The sequence below is a fragment of the Branchiostoma floridae genome, chromosome 1, assembly GCF_000003815.2.
Source record: "Branchiostoma floridae strain S238N-H82 chromosome 1, Bfl_VNyyK, whole genome shotgun sequence".
Taxonomy (NCBI): domain Eukaryota; kingdom Metazoa; phylum Chordata; class Leptocardii; order Amphioxiformes; family Branchiostomatidae; genus Branchiostoma; species Branchiostoma floridae.
Genome location: NC_049979.1, coordinates 29,666,863 through 29,683,486, shown reverse-complemented (window position 1 = coordinate 29,683,486; position 16,624 = coordinate 29,666,863). Strand labels below are relative to the sequence as shown.

The window sequence follows — 16,624 nt, the reverse complement described above, 5'->3', positions numbered from 1 at the left end:
TTCATAGTTTGGGGTGCTCCCACCATTTGAAACTTGTGCCATGCTGATGGCTACTCAACTGACTGATTGAATATTGTGACATCAGGAAGCGGCATGGCCTAGTCAGCTCTGATATACAAATGTATATGAATATGCCTTTGTGAGAACTTGACTTTGTGGTATATCTAGCATATAGTTCAACAATGGAAAAGGTCATTTTCTGGAATTGGTTATTTTCCGTATTTCTCATTGAAATAGAAGAACAGCAGTAATCAATTCAAGTAAAAATAAAGTAACAGAAATGAATTTATTTAGTTGTGATGTTCAGTCAATTTAGGATTTTTAGAGAAGTATATAGCAGTCTATGACTAACCAGTTTCTTCACTATAAATCGTCATCTTATAGTCGTTATAACTGCCCTTTCTATCTCTTGCCCATCCACTCCATTTTTTCCAGCAAAAGCAAAGAAGGAATAGATTAAATTGGTACATATTAAATGGAGGGCCCAGATATGTAGTGTATGTCACTTTTTCCCTAAGCCTAAGTTATTTTGGGGGTGTGTGTGTGGGGGGTTGTAGGTCAATTTGTGATTTTTAACTGAGAATACGCAGGAAGGAAAGTATGCCGCAAAAGGAAAAATGCTGGGAAAGGAATATATGCCGGGGTCAAGTACAAGCTTACCGCCTTTTCCTGCATTTTTCCTTTAGTGGCATATTTTCCTTCCCTGTGTATTCTCATTTAAAAATCGGAAATCGACCTTCACACTAGTCTCCAAGCAGACCCATCGGTGCCTTAGAGATAATATATCAAAGCTGGCAAAGGAGTATAGCCGGCCAAAGGGAGATAGCCGGCTAAGGGAGTCAAACGGGCACCGGAGCCCCTATACTAAGTCCCTGGCCAGCTTTGATACTATTTCTAAGGCACTGTTGGGTCTGCTTGGAGACTACTACACACTGCACCACCCCTCCCCCAAACAACTTGCACCAATGCCCCCAGAGAGGCCGGTGAAGGAGGCCACTTCTTCCCAAGCCTAATAGCTATCTTCTACCCAAAACATCACCATGGCATCTACACAACTCTGTTCTAGTTCTGCTGCAGTACCAGCAACAGCTGCTACATGACCCAAAATCTGATTGTTTCTTCAACACCTACCAACATGCTTCATTGCTTGATGTTACATCATAATTCAAGACTTCATACGGATCTTAATATCATGCAGCTCCATTTGCCATCTCGAGTTATGCTGTCTTCAGACTAACATACAAGCTGATCCACGCACCCGAAAACATTTGGGGTAGGGGTAGGTTGGAAAACGTGGCAGTCTGTCAGTTCTACAGTTTACTCAGTCAGAAACTGCTTGTCAATATAACTTGGCTGCAATTCCAGTAAATTCCGCCTGTGTCGCTCCTGAAATTGAGCCGCCCGCCCTTTGACTCCAGTTGAAAAGCCGCACACGTTTTTCCAGACATAATAATATACGAACGTACTAGTATTTCCATAGCAGCATACAAGTTAGTTACATGGTACTGCAAGTTTTGGCATCAAATATTTCGTAACATATCTAAATGACTGACAAAGTATATTCGGACGTTGCATACAGAGTTTTCACATCAGAGGGAGGGAGGATGGCTATTCCATCAACTTCACATGTTGCCAACTTTTCAATGTATCCGTAAAGTTGTTGCAGGTAAAGAGAAATTGAAAACAGGCTGGTATCCAGACTTTCCATTGCTGTAAACGTCTCCATCAAAGTTCTGTGAAGGAAAACTTTTTTTGCTTTGGCCTCAGACATACCATTCCTCCTTGAAGTGGACGTATTATGTAACGCTATTTCTCCTTTATCCGCAGGGTAACCTATATTCGTTGTGTTTACCCACATGGTATAAAGGGATATAAAGTCGACGGACGGTGGTTTCAAGTTGTAATATGTTCAAATATTGTAGTTTGAAACTATCGTCCGTCGTCTTGATACCCCTAACTACCCGTTTTTCAAAAGCAACGGATATAGGTCACGCTGCGGATAAAGGTGAACTAGCGTTAATTTGTTATTTTGCATAGTATATAATTTAAAGTACATAATTTCTTAGCCATTGGGGTGTTTTGAGAGCTCTTAATTATACATTTTATATTTTTATGTTTTTTTCTTACCTTAGCCTAAGGCTTAGCTTCAGCAACAGTATCTTATGTAACTGTATTTGACGGCGGCAGCCCTGATTTGTTCTACTTCTTTGCCACCACGTTGCCAAACTACTGAGTTCATGTTTAGCCATGTCATTGTTGCTACGTGCTGATTTTGTGTCATGAATCCTGGACCAACTGACTACATTTTCCTGTGTTGCACCTCATGTATCTAAACCGGTAAGCCTCATGTAATTTCCTATAGTGCTCTTTTGCGTCTTCTATAAAATGGCCATGTACAGACCGACATTTTACCGTGTTTCTTTTTTCAACAATTCTTAAATTTTCATCACCTTGAGTGGAATTTCATCGAAAATTGGACTTTTCGACAGTCTTGAGCCACTGCTTCTGTGACGTCATGTTATACAGAAACGGGGTGGGGGGGCATAATGAATTTTACAAATTTCCTAAATGATAAGGTGAGTTTGTTTGCACAGTTCAATCAGAACGAGCCTATAGCGGCAACTAGCGGGACAAAGAAGTAATACAGAACATACTTTTAGTGGACGGTCACCGCTTAGATATAGAAAGCTTTCCACTAGACGGCGATCACGCTGCGCTCTGACTGCAGCCTACATAAGGATATGTGTATCCTTCATTTTCATACTAGGTATATCATACAAACTAAAAGTGTGACCGAGTAGACAACAAAAGTGTGAAAAGATTTTGTTCTTTTCTGTACAATTTGTTGAGCGACCTGCATCAAATTTTAGAGAGCGTGGCGAGAGCGCCGTCCTAGTGGAAACTATACATATACTATTATTTTCGGGCTAAAAGTGAAAGAACACACCACTCTGATTTCACAGCTGAGAAAGAAACAGCTTTATTCAAAGACAGATCACCAAACTAGAAGTCGTCAGCGATATAAGTATACAATTGTAAAGCAATTCATAATCTAAAGGCCTATTCTTAAAGTCACAGTGGTTTTCGCCTTATACTATTTGATTATTTACATCCCAATCATTTTCTTTAAAAAATCAACGGCATGCATGCACATGTGCTCTGGATGAAGAGATTTTTTAGAATTATGTAATACAAGTAACTTGATTGCCAATATAGTGTAACAATTGAATAAACTAATGCTTACTTTTTATACAAAGTATGGTCAATCGTATAAACATTTAACAACTGATTTGCAAGACAATACTTTGGCTTGAGTGATTATGGGGGTTCTTGTACATTTATCATGGTCTATTACATCACTTGCTTTTGGTCAATTTCTATTTCATGCTAAGGCCAAGTTGATTCGATCATGATTATATGGATGACATCCTCTGGGAACCCCCAAACGGTTGCGAGCGTGCGAATAAAAAAGTTTGGCCTAAAACAAAGTTGTCTTGAACATAGAAATTATGTGGTCAGGAAGGTTGAACAATGACTCAACCCACGGAGTATGGTATTTCGAAGAACTAGATTATTCATTTTTGTTCTTTCACATCGTCTTTTTTGACCTTGGAATTAACGTCGGTATTCTGTGACATTAGTATACGATTTTTGATATGGTCTTGCAATCTGCAATGTGTTTTCTAATTTTAGCTGCTTTGTATGATTTACAGTATGGTTGAATTTTTTTTTTTTTTTTTTTGGAAACGGCCAAAAATTGATGCTCGCGCGGATGTCATCCATATACGTAATCAAACCAACGTGAAACAGTTTTCTATAATTACAACTCCTCATCGTACTTCATTTCACATATTGACGATTGGTCAAGATCAGAGCGGATCATATACATAATGCATCAATGTGGACGTTGATTAAAACGATTGACTACACACATAGAGTGTGGCATGCCGAACAATGAAATTTTCATTTTTGTACTTTTACATCTTTTTCTTTGACTTTGGAATATACTTTGGCAGTCTATGACATTAGTATCCACTTTCCGATATTCTCTTCAATTTACGGTATATATGTGATCATTTTACAGCTATTTGGTACGCTTTACAGTATGGTTGAAACTTCTTTGTGTTTTTTTATTAACGGATAAAAATTGATGTGCTCACGGATGTCAAAACGGTAAGATAGTGACTCGCATATCATTATGTAAGGTAGAATGTATATATAACAAAGAGTTATTTTTCACCGTATGCTTAACGTAGGTTATTACACACAAAAAGAATGTGTTGAAATTGTGGCCCAGCACTTATCGCCTCTAAACATAGATTTTTTTAAAGCTCACCTATATATGGATATATCAAAGTTTAAAAATCGAAATCTATTCTTTATAGTAATTCTATTTTAATTAATAACAAACAAAGTTTACGTACTGTTATGTTGCAATATTTTGTCATGCAAGAGAATACAAAAGGCTGCTGTAGAATAAAAACCTTGGCAGTTGGAAACAAGTCTAGTCTGTATATCTATAGTAGAATTCTACCAGCAAGAGCGTTTGACTATAATCACAGAAACGTTCATGCAGAGTATATTAATCTACCATAGGGTACTTTCCTTTACCCTATCCCTCTCTTGAGTACTTTTGCCTTTGGTGAACTAGCTATGATAATTGTGTTTATGTAGCTGTAAGTCAATTTGTTTAAAATGCAGACCTTGAAAAGAAAGCGTGGAATGTATCAGTGAAACTTAGTACAATACAGGCGTTCTTCAAATATCTTATGAGTATCGTTAATGACGTTCTATTTGGTAGTCTATAGCTGTATCAGCATGGTATCTAAATACATACAGTCTGGATACACGGTGTGCGAAGAAGTGATATAATTATAACAGCTTCTCAATGCCAGATTTGTTGCAAAAGGATTGATTTTTAATCGCAAACAGTGCCAAACTGATCCTGCAAAAGGCCAGCGCCCTTGACCGTGAGAGGCAGCTGGAGATCAGCAATCAGACCTGAAAGACATGCAACCCGCAACGTCCAACCCTTGCAAGACAGGGAACAACGGATGCTAAACTGGATAGAGAATGAGTGAGTGTGAGTGAGGAGGATATTTCTAAGAAATATTTGGAAGCAGACGGAATGACTGGTAATTTTTATTCATGACAATTACAGATTGCAGAATGCATTATTGCTGTTTGTTTGTTTGTTTGTTTGTTTGTTTGTTTGTTTGTACAGTCAGTACAAGCTGCCTAAGACCGGACTGATAGGTTTGATCCACTCACACCTGGATTGACCCCGTGTCTTATCGATAAGTGCGGTGGGTTCTTTAACGTGCGTGGGGTGTGGCTCTGCTCAAACACGGGTCCTCCATTTAACGTCCCATCCGAAAGGACGTCCCTAACCTAGTAGTCAGGTACTCATTGTCACCTGAGTCAAGTGAAGGAATAAGCGCGAAGCTCTAGCTACCTTTTTATTTTTAAGTTCAAAATTTTCTGGCCTGGTACCAATTAAAATAGCTGGTATATGATTCGCTCTATGCCTGATTAAGACTGTGATTGGCCATGGCTGACAGTAGTGGGAACTGACATTACTGACAGTAGTAGTTGGAATTTCAGTCATCACCAGATAGAGGCATTTCAGTACTGTCAAAACAGTCATGGATAAGCCAGAGTGCGATCAGTCGTATTACACTGGCCTGTCAGTAGAGCTCTTCTGCTGAAATGTTTCTGAAATACACCTGTCAGTCACTGTTCAGCCACTGACAGCCCCATTCCAGTACTGATAGTTTGCTACGGGAGTGCCTTTCCCAAGGGCACAACATTGGGGCTTACTAGAGATTCGAACCACGAACATTTCGATTCTGAGTCCTCTACACGCACACCGCCCGTGTCATCATTTTGTTCAGTGTTGTCTATGATCTTTTATCTTGAAGTTTTGTGTTGAGTTATTTTCATGACCCATGTTAGGAGGTGTTGAGATATCAAGGTCCAAGAAAGCATGCGCAAAACAACGTTGCTCAGTACTGGTGTTGTTAAGATGTTGTTGTTTTTGTTTTTCATAAATCTATATCAAAAGTTTTCCCTGCTTTCTTTCTTTCTTTCTTTCTTCCGTTAGAGACCACGATCCTCTCGATCATCATTATGGCACGTACACAAAGTACCCCAGTGTAAGTATGATCCACTCGCACCGGGAAGATTCCCTACTCTTTTCGATAAGTGCGGTGGGTTCTTTAGCGTGCTCGAGGTGTGGCTCTCCCCGAACACGAGACCTCCATTTGACGTCCTATCCCAGGGACGGTCCTAACCAAAGCTAGGTACTCATGTTCCACCTGAGTGAAGTGAGAGAAGTCGTGTGAAGTGCCTTTCCAAAGGGAACAAGATCGGTGACGTGGTATATTTCGAACCAAGGACCTCTTGGGATCTCTTGGGCCTGAGTCCAAAGCGCTGCTGATTACGCCAAGCGATCTCACGTTGAACCTGTACATGTTGTTCACAGTCTCGGCATTTATGTAAAAACTTTCACCACAAGCACTGCACCTGACTGTCTTGCAAACAGCACAGAACTAGCGATAGCGATAGCAGTAAATTTTTTTTTACTTGTAATACAAGCTGACCTTACTGGCACAATACATGAAATATATCCTTGATAAATAGAAGTCCTCACATCATGCAAGTCAATTCCAATTTGCATTTCATTTTGTATTTCTCTGTGTGGGCCACCTGCATACCGAATATCTTGGAAATTCATTTTTTTTCCTTTGTTCGGTCATCCTCCTTGAAATATTTTAAAAAAATGTCCATGCAGTTCCAGAGCAAGTTGCTCGGGCTCTAACCAAAACATAATATAGGGAAAAAGTTGGCATATCGTTACATTACAGTGTACTTGAAGGGTGATTCTATTTGAGAGGATAAAATGCATCATCTTTAATTCACCTTCCTGGGTACGTTATCTGATCTATCCCCAACTGAATTATGAGATTTGAAAGGTTATAAAAGATAGATGGCATCAGCAAGGAGGTTAAAAAACCTCCTTGGCATCAGCAAGAAAGAAACTATTGCAAAGCTATGGGTCACCACATTGACAGGGTACAGCGCAATGGCATCCCCATACTCCATCCACGAGCGCCCAGGTGTAACCTCCTTCTTCATAGCAGGGCTCTGCTGGATTACAGGTGATCCATGGGAACCCCCACGGAAATCCGCACTCACATTGTTGTCCGTCTTCTGTTCCCCATTGTTCTCCGATCTAGAGATGTACAGAACACGTCAATGTAAAAGTCACCACATATAATACGGCATGCATATCGAAAGTTGAGCCGTGTGCCCACGCTTTACTTCATTTTTCATCATCGTTTGGTCCATTGCCGACCACAAAAAGTCATGTTACTCTTGACCAATCCAGAACTGAATCGGGCTATGATTGAACCGTGCACTTCTATCTATCAAGAGACAAATTCGGTGTGCTCTCTTACAGGCTAAATTTCGATATTTAGGCTGCCTATTCTTAACAATTGGAATCATGGGAGAAAGAGGCTGTCAAAAATCACCTACCTGACTTTTAGAACATGAAAAACTCACATTGGCATGGTTATCCAGCCTCTAAAGTGTAATTTGATGAGAAAAAAAGGAAAAAAATTACGGCGGAATTTTGTTGTACGGGACCGAAACATAGGTCGTGACCTTTTCACCCCTTTTCACTGCCTGTAAAAAAACACCAAAACACCTGACTTCTAAGGCCTACTGTAACCACAAATATCAATAAAAATCTGTTTTTTCAACATAATATAGAAGCTACAACCCTTACCTATAATATGCACCTCCAGAATCCAAACATATCTCAAGAAAAAACATTTCTACAGGCACTTGTGTCAAGGGTACCCAACCATTTTGAGGAGACTGGAAGTGGGTCATCTGCGCAACTCCGGAAATACTGAAATTTGCCCTACAGCACAGATACACAATATACATTCACGATGAATCGCATTTACCGTATAGTAGTTCTCATAAACGTCGATGCAACCACATTGCGTTTCCTCTACGCATTCCAGCCCACTTTCCAAGTATCCTGCATTGCACTCACATCCTTCTACACAGGGAAGGTCACAGTTTTCCGGGCCGTCGGGGTTCAAACAGGTTGCCTGGCAGGGGCTTACACATGGAGAGTAGACGCTGTTTGCTGGACAGTCCATAGCTATCGAAGACAAAGCATTCATCCCAGTTATTGGATTCTTGAACTACAACTAAATCTACATCTACAGAAGGAAATACAATGTCGTCGTTATCAATTATGAATAATCGTGATTTGCATCATTTAGTTGGCTCTACGCAACACGTGCGAGAGGACGAATGAGTTTTTTCAGCTTTACAGAAGTCATAAAAAAGGATGTATCCCGGACTTGCTACTGCTGTCCTGTCCTGTTGTAGTTAGACGAAAATAGATATGTGTATACAGATAAAACCAACTCATTTCTTTATAATCTAGAAACCATGCACCCCATGGGGGTTGCTCTTGAAACTTCTCGACAGATCTGTACAAAAATTCTGAAACACGTAAGGCCCCCTTTCCACTGGACGGATCGCTATGCGCTCTCACTGCGGCCTCATATATATATATATATATATATATATATATATATATATGTGTGTGTGTGTGTAATCTTTTATTTCATACTGGGTATATCATACAACATGTAAAAGTGTGACAGAGAGGGCAGCAAAACACACAAAGTGTTAAAATAATTCGTTTCTTTTCTATACAATTCGTTGGGCGATCTCTCAAATTCTATGTCGCAGAGTGAGAGAGCGCGACGAGAGCGCCGTCCTAGTGGAAAGGGGGTATAACGGTTGATAGACTGAGTCTGAAAACGGAACTTACGGCAAAGGTCTGTCGACCGCCAGATAAAGGGATCCACACCCATGTCCATACAGGCGTCATAATATGTCTCCAGGTCGCAACAAAGCCACTCTCCCTCCGTTGAACACATGTCGAAGACGCAGTCTTCCCAGTAAGGCTGAGGATCTACATAATCATGGCAAGCAGCAAACGTGCCGTTCATAGCTGTAAGAACATCACACGGGCCCGAATATTGCGCGTCACACTGTCCTAGGGTTGGAGGGTCACCGGTTGGAGGGTCCCACTCACAACTGGGGTGGATAGAAAACAACAATCATGAAAAACATGTAAACGAAGGTAATCAAGTAGTTTATTTGTTAATTATCACATATATAACTCTTGTTGTCGTAATTTTCATTACCAGCATTTATATCAAGAACATAGCTAGGTGTTATGATTCAAAACGTTCTTTTATTTTCTTGTTAGTCATATCACACCTTCATCCTAGAAAGCAAACGTTTGTACTTGAAGAAGAAACGAGATTTAAAGTCCTTGGTACAGCAAAGAAACGTTATTTTCAATTTGGAATTATTCAAAAATTGGAATCTTCAGGCACAAATAGCACTCTTTCCAAAAAAAAATTATTAGCACTTTGTCAAACAGCACAGAAACACTGAAAAGGGTCTAAATCTTAGGTTTTGAGCAAAATTCTCGTATCTAATGCATGTATCCACGCAACATACGGATCGCTTGTCTGCCAGCTATTTCCGAAAGTGTTCAAATCCGTGGTGATGGTCCCATTTGGCAACCTGTAGTCATCGGTATTGTCGCCGTTGAAGTTGCCGCACAGTCCACACAGCCTGTACTGGTAGTTACGTGGAATCTCCACCTGTAGGAGCGTCATAATTTTGAGATGCCTACCTAGAATATCAGGGCATGGCCTTTTGTGTTGTTGAATTATTTTCATCAATTACAGCACTGCATCATGAATGAATGAATGAACTTTAATGCACGACATCTGTACATGGTACAATGTAAGGCAACAGTAATAGATCAATTTATACAATGACACTACATATTATATAATTACTATAAGTACACTAACAACAGGATTGTGAACGTAAATGACGAATTGACATAGTGCAATAAACAAGTCAAACGATTAGGTCTGCTATCATGTCAGAGTGGAAATACCCATAATTGTCTGTACGCAGAAAAATAGTCTCTATAGCTGTCTGTACACAACACAAGACATCAGAAGATGAACTACTCAAAGTATAACTGCACAACGAAAAATAGTCATAACTGCTATATGCTTACGTCAACTTGGTGAAGTCCGTCGTAGAGAATGACCACGCACAAGTCCACCAGCTCAACTCGGACAAACCTACCGGTGAGCCTGACGTCGATCTGACCACCTGCTAGGAAGAAGGGAAGCGTGCGGATCTCGCCGTTCACCTGTTTTAAGGAAAAACAAGTCTGTATGACACAATCCTCTTTGATGTGAATATCGTGTTTGCGCTGTGGCAAGGGTGTTTGCCAAATGTCAGACGTGTCCATCAAATCAGCCTTGATTTATAGGTGCGAAGATATAACTGTTACACCCAGACAAAAACAACTTGTTTAAAGTATGAATGACTCATCTTAGCAAAGAAGGATATTGTATTTTCTCATACACTATGTAAATGAGTCCTTGATTTGCATTATTTATATCTAGTAATGTTTAACCTTACTTCCAAATGTCATAAGAATGAAATCAGCTTCCACTATAGAACCATAGTAATTCTGTATAACGTTATATCATGAAAGCTAGAATTGTATAATGAATATCTATCGATATTTCCCTATGTATCGGTTACTTATGCCACATGTTTGACTGTCCTATCAAGACATGCCGTGGATTCATAAAGTTGTCTCATTAATATATAAGCAAATCATTAATCATTTAAACTAGCTTTTGATTCATATGGTCCGTATGTAATTACTGTTTTTATGTCCACGTACTTGTTTCATTGTGAAACTAAGTAATGATTGATGAATAAACGCCACAAAACCCATTTCAACATTAATAGTGATAATTTTGTCATACAGTTTCATTGGGAAGTCAGGAGGTGGCAACTTGCACAGCTATAACCAATTTTTTTAACGAATTGCCATCAAAACAAAGTAATTTCACTGACCCGCACAACTTTGCCCTGAAGAATAGAAATTTTCCACTCAACCCCATCAATGGTAACTATGACGTAGACCGCATGTACAGTGGAAACGGCTGGATTATTGTCTGAGGGTTGGTGTTTTGTTTTGACGGTAAAGTCGTTGCCTATGCAGTCCTTGGCGAATGTGTATGTGCATGGGCCTTGGAAATGATGACGTGTGTTGTCAGGGGTATAGAAGTGTGGATCTCCGGATGCCTTGCAAATTGCTCTATCTGTCAGGAAAGTCGAGAAATGGAAGAAATATCAGATGCACCAAATGGTAGCATTCATGCATTATTTTCTGACTGAGAGTTGACCCAGTTAACTCGGGTTTGAATGTCAAGTTAGGCCATGTTGATTTGATTATATGGATTACTTCCGCGCACGCATCAATTTTCGGCCGTTTCCGAAAATAAATTTAAAAATTTTTTATCCATACTGTAAATCGTACAAAGCAGCTTCAAAATAAGCAAATACATGTCGTGGATTACGAAAAAAATATAGGAAAACGTATATTGATAATCACAGAATATTCCAAGGTCAAAAAAGATGTAAAAGAACAAAAATGAAGAATCTATTGTTCGGTTTACTATATTCTGTGTGTTCAGTCAACCTTCCTGACCACTTAGAATTCATAACGAAGGCAACTTTTTATGGTCAAACTGTTTTATATTCGCATGCTCGCATCAGTTTTTGGGTTCCCAGCGTATGTTATGCATATAATGGAATCAATATGGCATAAGTGGCAATGTTGAAATTTGCACCATTCCGTCCGGAAAATTTAAAAGTAATCCTTACCTTCATCGACTAAGTATCAGATGGATTCATACATTTGATTTGTTTTCAAATCAAACAGGGAACGACACAATGTTTCACATAAATAAGACTTTGGGACTTCGAAAGTGAACCATAATGATACGAAACCATTCACAAAGTGGTAAAACTATATCTCACCACAACAATCGCCTACGCGCACGCAATGATATCCCCAGACCCCATCCACCTCCGCCCACGCGTAGCCTCCATCGACATCACAGTTCACATGGACACAGTCGATGACCCCTCCCTCCTTGCAATAGCATTGCTGCCCGTCTGGTGTTCCCCATTGTGCATGGAGCTAAAAGTGGACAAATGAAACAAAAATTGTCAAAATAATGACGGGGGGTCTGACACTACATCATATTTTATCTAATTACAAACAAATTTGATGTTTTTACAAACAACTGCTGGTCATTGTACTCATTCTAACCAGGAAGAGTCATTTTCAGATTGGGCCAGGCTATGGTCGAGGGAGAAATTGTTTTCTACGAACGTCTGTGTCAAAAGAATAGACAACTAGACACCCACGACCCCATGCCTTCGCCAAATGATACCAACATTTACAAATGACGCAATATAAAGGTTTCTTATTAATAATTCAAATATTTGCATGCACCATATCAGTTGGCAATCTCTGTTTACCAAACCCATAGATGTCACAAGTATGAAAGTCCTATCTACGCCAAGAAGGTTTTTCTGGTATACCATCAGTATGTCCGTTACGCGGTGCATAGACCAACGTGACACAGAAGATTGTTACTACTGCAAGACAATTATAATGAACTAACCACATAATATGTGTTAGTGTCAGGGTCAGTGCATCCGCATTGGTTTACTAGCACACAGCTTGGTCCACTCCAAATGTGGTCTGCAATACACACACACTCATCTACACATCCCGTACAGTTGGCCGATTGATCCTGGCAGGACGGCTGACAGTCACGGCGAGGTACGCATGTACTGAACATGCTGTTTTCTGGACAGCGTCCTATAGAAAATAAATCAAGAGTTACAGTCTTTTTTTATCATCGAAAGAAAATCTGACTTCTACTATAAAACCTATTTAAAACAACATCCTGGAGCTGTACGAGCGACCTCCATTTATTGTGCGGTCTTATAAACATATGTATGTGTATATACGTATGTATGTATGCATAGGCCAGGAACTGGGTCTGGTAATACCACTAGTCATACCCTTAAGACATACCCTTGTATAGCTGAGTACAAGACACAAAAAAAGTGATGCGCCACGTCTCCCGTCCGGGTGAATGCTGCAGCATGTTAATCACCGTTTGGCTGACACGAGACAAAGGTTCGCCAGGCCTCCATCCGGGTGATTTGTAGTGAATCACCAACTCCAGACAGAACGATTTGCTCCATCGCACATCGCACCATCGCACGTGTGGTGGGCTCCTTAACGTGTGCCTGGGTTGTGGCTCTCCCAAAACCCTCTATTTAACGTCCTGTCCGAGTAGTAGTACTCATTTGCATCTGAGTAAAGTATGGAAGCCGTGTAAAGTGCCTTTCCAAAGGCCAAGGGCACAACATAGGTGACATGGCAGGATTTGAACTCGAGACCTCTCGGTCCTGAGTCAAACACGCTGCCGCTGCACCACGCGATCTCACTATACGTATAAAGTGTTTGAAATACATATTAAGTGTTTGAAATACATCAGAGTTATTAAGATTATAGATCTCCATGAAACTGACCTTGAAAAATACCAGATTCAACCCCTGGAACAACGCAGAAACGTTGGAGCCCTCACCCTCCTGCACCGCATGTACAACCACGACGCTCCTGCATCACTCAACAGTTTACTTCCTGATCCCTATATACACCGCCTGTCAACATCCCAACACTGTTACGCCTTGGAACCAGTGAGATCATCGACAACATACCACCGTCGTACCTTCCTCCCGGCCACAACAAAACTCCAGAACTCCCTGCTACAGCACATAACGAGACTATTAGGGACAGACAGAGGTTCAAGACCATCATCAACAACCACTTCGGTGACCTACGTCAGTGCCCTTGTCCGCAAACACACACACACATACACTCAGTCCGCTGAAGTACCGACGGAATATATCGGGTGAACCATTTTTTAACTCTACCTTTCTTTTCCCAGATCAGGAAACGGATGATGGCGCTGGCCGGAAATTGCGTCCGACATACAGAACTGTGTCGCCAACCAGCTTATACTCTGGGAGCCAACAGAAGGAAAGAGAAGAAGGGGCAGACAGCGTACAACATTCATTAACAACCTTAAAAGAGACACACAAATCAGTAACATCTCCACAGCAGAGCAGAGCTCCCTCATGGAAGACAAGTCTGAGTGGAGAAGAAGGATCCATTGAGACCCGTGAAGGCATCTCTGAAGATGTCCACGTTCAAGGTTCAAGGTTTCCTTTCCCAACCGCTATTCAAATACCAAATATCATGACGATCCATCAATAGGTTCTCCAGTTATACTGTTGACAAAGGAGCTAGCGGTTGCGCCTAAACAGGGTCCGTATACTCAAGAATATCTCGAGAAGGAAGTATCCGAAGATTTTGTGGTTTGCACCTTTCTATTCCATACTAAGGGAGCTTTCCAATGATACCAAGTCTGCCAGGCCGGAACTTCAAGCCTAAGCTACAATCGCGACATTAAGTCATCACCCTACCCGCTGCCGTGGCAGGCGGGGTCTCAAGAAAGGAGCTAGCGGTTGCGCCTAAACTGGGTCCGTAAGAATATCTCGAGAAGGAAGTATCCGAATATTTTGTGGTTTGCTTCTTTCTATTCCTTACTAAGGGAGCTTTCCAATGATACCAAGTCTGCCAAGCCGGAACTTCAAGCCTAAGCTACAATCGCGACATTAAGTCATCACCCTACCCGCTGCCGTGGCAGGCGGAGTCTAATGAAAGGAGCTAGAGGTTGCGCCTAAACAGGGTCCATATACTCAAGAATATCTCGAGAAGGAAGTATCCGAAGATTTTGCTCTTTGCACCTTTTTATTCCTTACTAAAGGAGCTTTCCAATGATACCACGTGTGCCAGGCCGGAACTTTAAGCCTAAGCTACAATCGCGACATTAAGTCATCACCCTACCCGCTGCCGTGGCAGGCGGAGTCTCAAGAAAGGAGCCAGTGGTTGCGCCTAAACAGGGTCCGTATACTCAAGAAAATCTCGAGAAGGAAGTATCCGAAGATTTTGCGGTTTGCACCTTTCTATTCCTTATTAAGGGAGCTTTCCAATGATACCAAGTCTGCCAAGCCGGAACTTCAAGCCTAAGCTACAATCACGACATTAAGTCATCACCCTACCCGCTGCCGTGGCAGGCTGGGTCTCAAGAAAGGAGCTAGCGGTTGCGCCTAAACAGGGTCCTTATACTCAAGGATATCTCAAGAAGGAAGTATCCAAAGATTTTGCAGTTTGCACCTTTGTATTCCTTACTAAGGGAGCTTTCCAATGATACCAAGTCTGCCAGGCCGGAACTTCAAGCCTAAGCTACAATCGCGACATTAAGTCATCACCCTACCCGCTGCCGTAGCAGGCGGGGTCTCAAGAAAGGAGCTAGCGGTTGCGCCTAAACAGTGTCCATATACTCAAGACCATCTCGAGAAGGAAATATCCGAAGATTTTGCGGTTTGCTTCTTTCTATTCCTTACTAAGGGAGCTTTCCAAAGTTACCAAGTCTGCCAAGCCGGAACTTCAAGCCTAAGCTACAATCGCGACATTAAGTCGTAACCCTACCCGCTGCCGTGGCAGGCGGGGTCTCAAGAAAGGAGCTAGCGGTTGCGCCTAAACAGGGTCCGTATACTCAAGAATATCTCAAGAAGGAAGTATCCGAAGATTTTGCGGTTTGCTTCTTTCTATTCCTTACTAAAGGGAGCTTTCCAATGATACCAAGTCCGCCAGGCCGGAACTTCAAGCCTAAGCTACAATCGCGACATTAAGTCATCACCCTACCCGCTGCCGTGGCAGGCGGAGTCCAATGAAAGGAGCTAGAGGTTGCGCCTAAACAGGGTCCATATACTCAAGAATATCTCGAGAAGGAAGTATCCGAAGATTTTGCGCTTTGCACCTTTTTATTCCTTACTAAAGGAGCTTTCCAATGATACCACGTGTGCCAGGCCGGAACTTTAAGCCTAAGCTACAATCGCGACATTAAGTCATCACCCTACCCGCTGCCGTGGCAGGCGGGGTCTCAAGAAAGGAGCCAGTGGTTGCGCCTAAACAGGGTCCGTATACTCAAGAATATCTCGAGAAGGAAGTATCCGAAGATTTTGCGGTTTGCACCTTTCTATTCCTTATTAAGGGAGCTTTCCAATGATACCAAGTCTGCCAAGCCGGAACTTCAAGCCTAAGCTACAATCGCGACATTAAGTCATCACCCTACCCGCTGCCGTGGCAGGCGGAGTCTAATGAAAGGAGCTAGAGGTTGCGCCTAAACAGGGTCCATATACTCAAGAATATCTCGAGAAGGAAGTATCCGAAGATTTTGCGGTTTGCACCTTTCTATTCCTTACTAAGGGAGCTTTCCAATGATACCAAGTCTGCCAAGCCGGAACTTCAAGCCTAAGCTACAATCGCGACATTAAGTCATCACCCTACCCGCTGCCGTGGCAGGCGGGGTCTCAAGAAAAGAGCTAGCGGTTGCGCCTAAACAGGGTCCGTATACTCAAGAATATCTCGAGAAGGAAGTATCCGAAGATTTTGCAGTTTGCACCTTTCTATTCCTTACTAAGGGAGCTTTCCAATGATCACCCAGTCTGCCAAGCCGGAACTTGGCACTCGTAAAAACAA

At 41.6% G+C, this 16,624-nt stretch overlaps 1 protein-coding gene across 1 annotated transcript; it reads right to left on the bottom strand.

Moving 5' to 3' along the window:
* Positions 1-6,933: 6,933 nt before the first annotated feature.
* On the bottom strand, positions 6,934-9,854 carry LOC118425092 (zonadhesin-like). Its single transcript, XM_035833914.1, has 4 exons — positions 9,565-9,854; positions 8,864-9,132; positions 7,977-8,179; positions 6,934-7,234 (listed from the first exon to the last, which is right to left on the bottom strand). Exons 1-4 carry the CDS (start codon positions 9,786-9,788, stop codon positions 7,052-7,054), a joined length of 879 nt encoding a protein of 292 aa, XP_035689807.1. The 5' UTR covers positions 9,789-9,854; the 3' UTR covers positions 6,934-7,051.
* Between the last annotated feature and the right edge of the window lie 6,770 nt (positions 9,855-16,624).

What these genes read in the sequence shown, in the direction of transcription:
- LOC118425092 (XM_035833914.1), bottom strand. Translation starts at nt 9,788, where the DNA reads ATGAAAATAATTCAACAACACAAAAGGCCATGCCCTGATATTCTAGGT. An exon ending in GCGGTCGACAGACCTTTGCC is followed by an intron (nt 8,180 to 8,863) that starts GTAAGTTCCGTT and finishes TGTCTTCGATAG; the next exon opens with CTATGGACTGTCCAGCAAAC. An exon ending in TTTATGAGAACTACTATACG is followed by an intron (nt 7,235 to 7,976) that starts GTAAATGCGATT and finishes GTACATCTCTAG; the next exon opens with ATCGGAGAACAATGGGGAAC.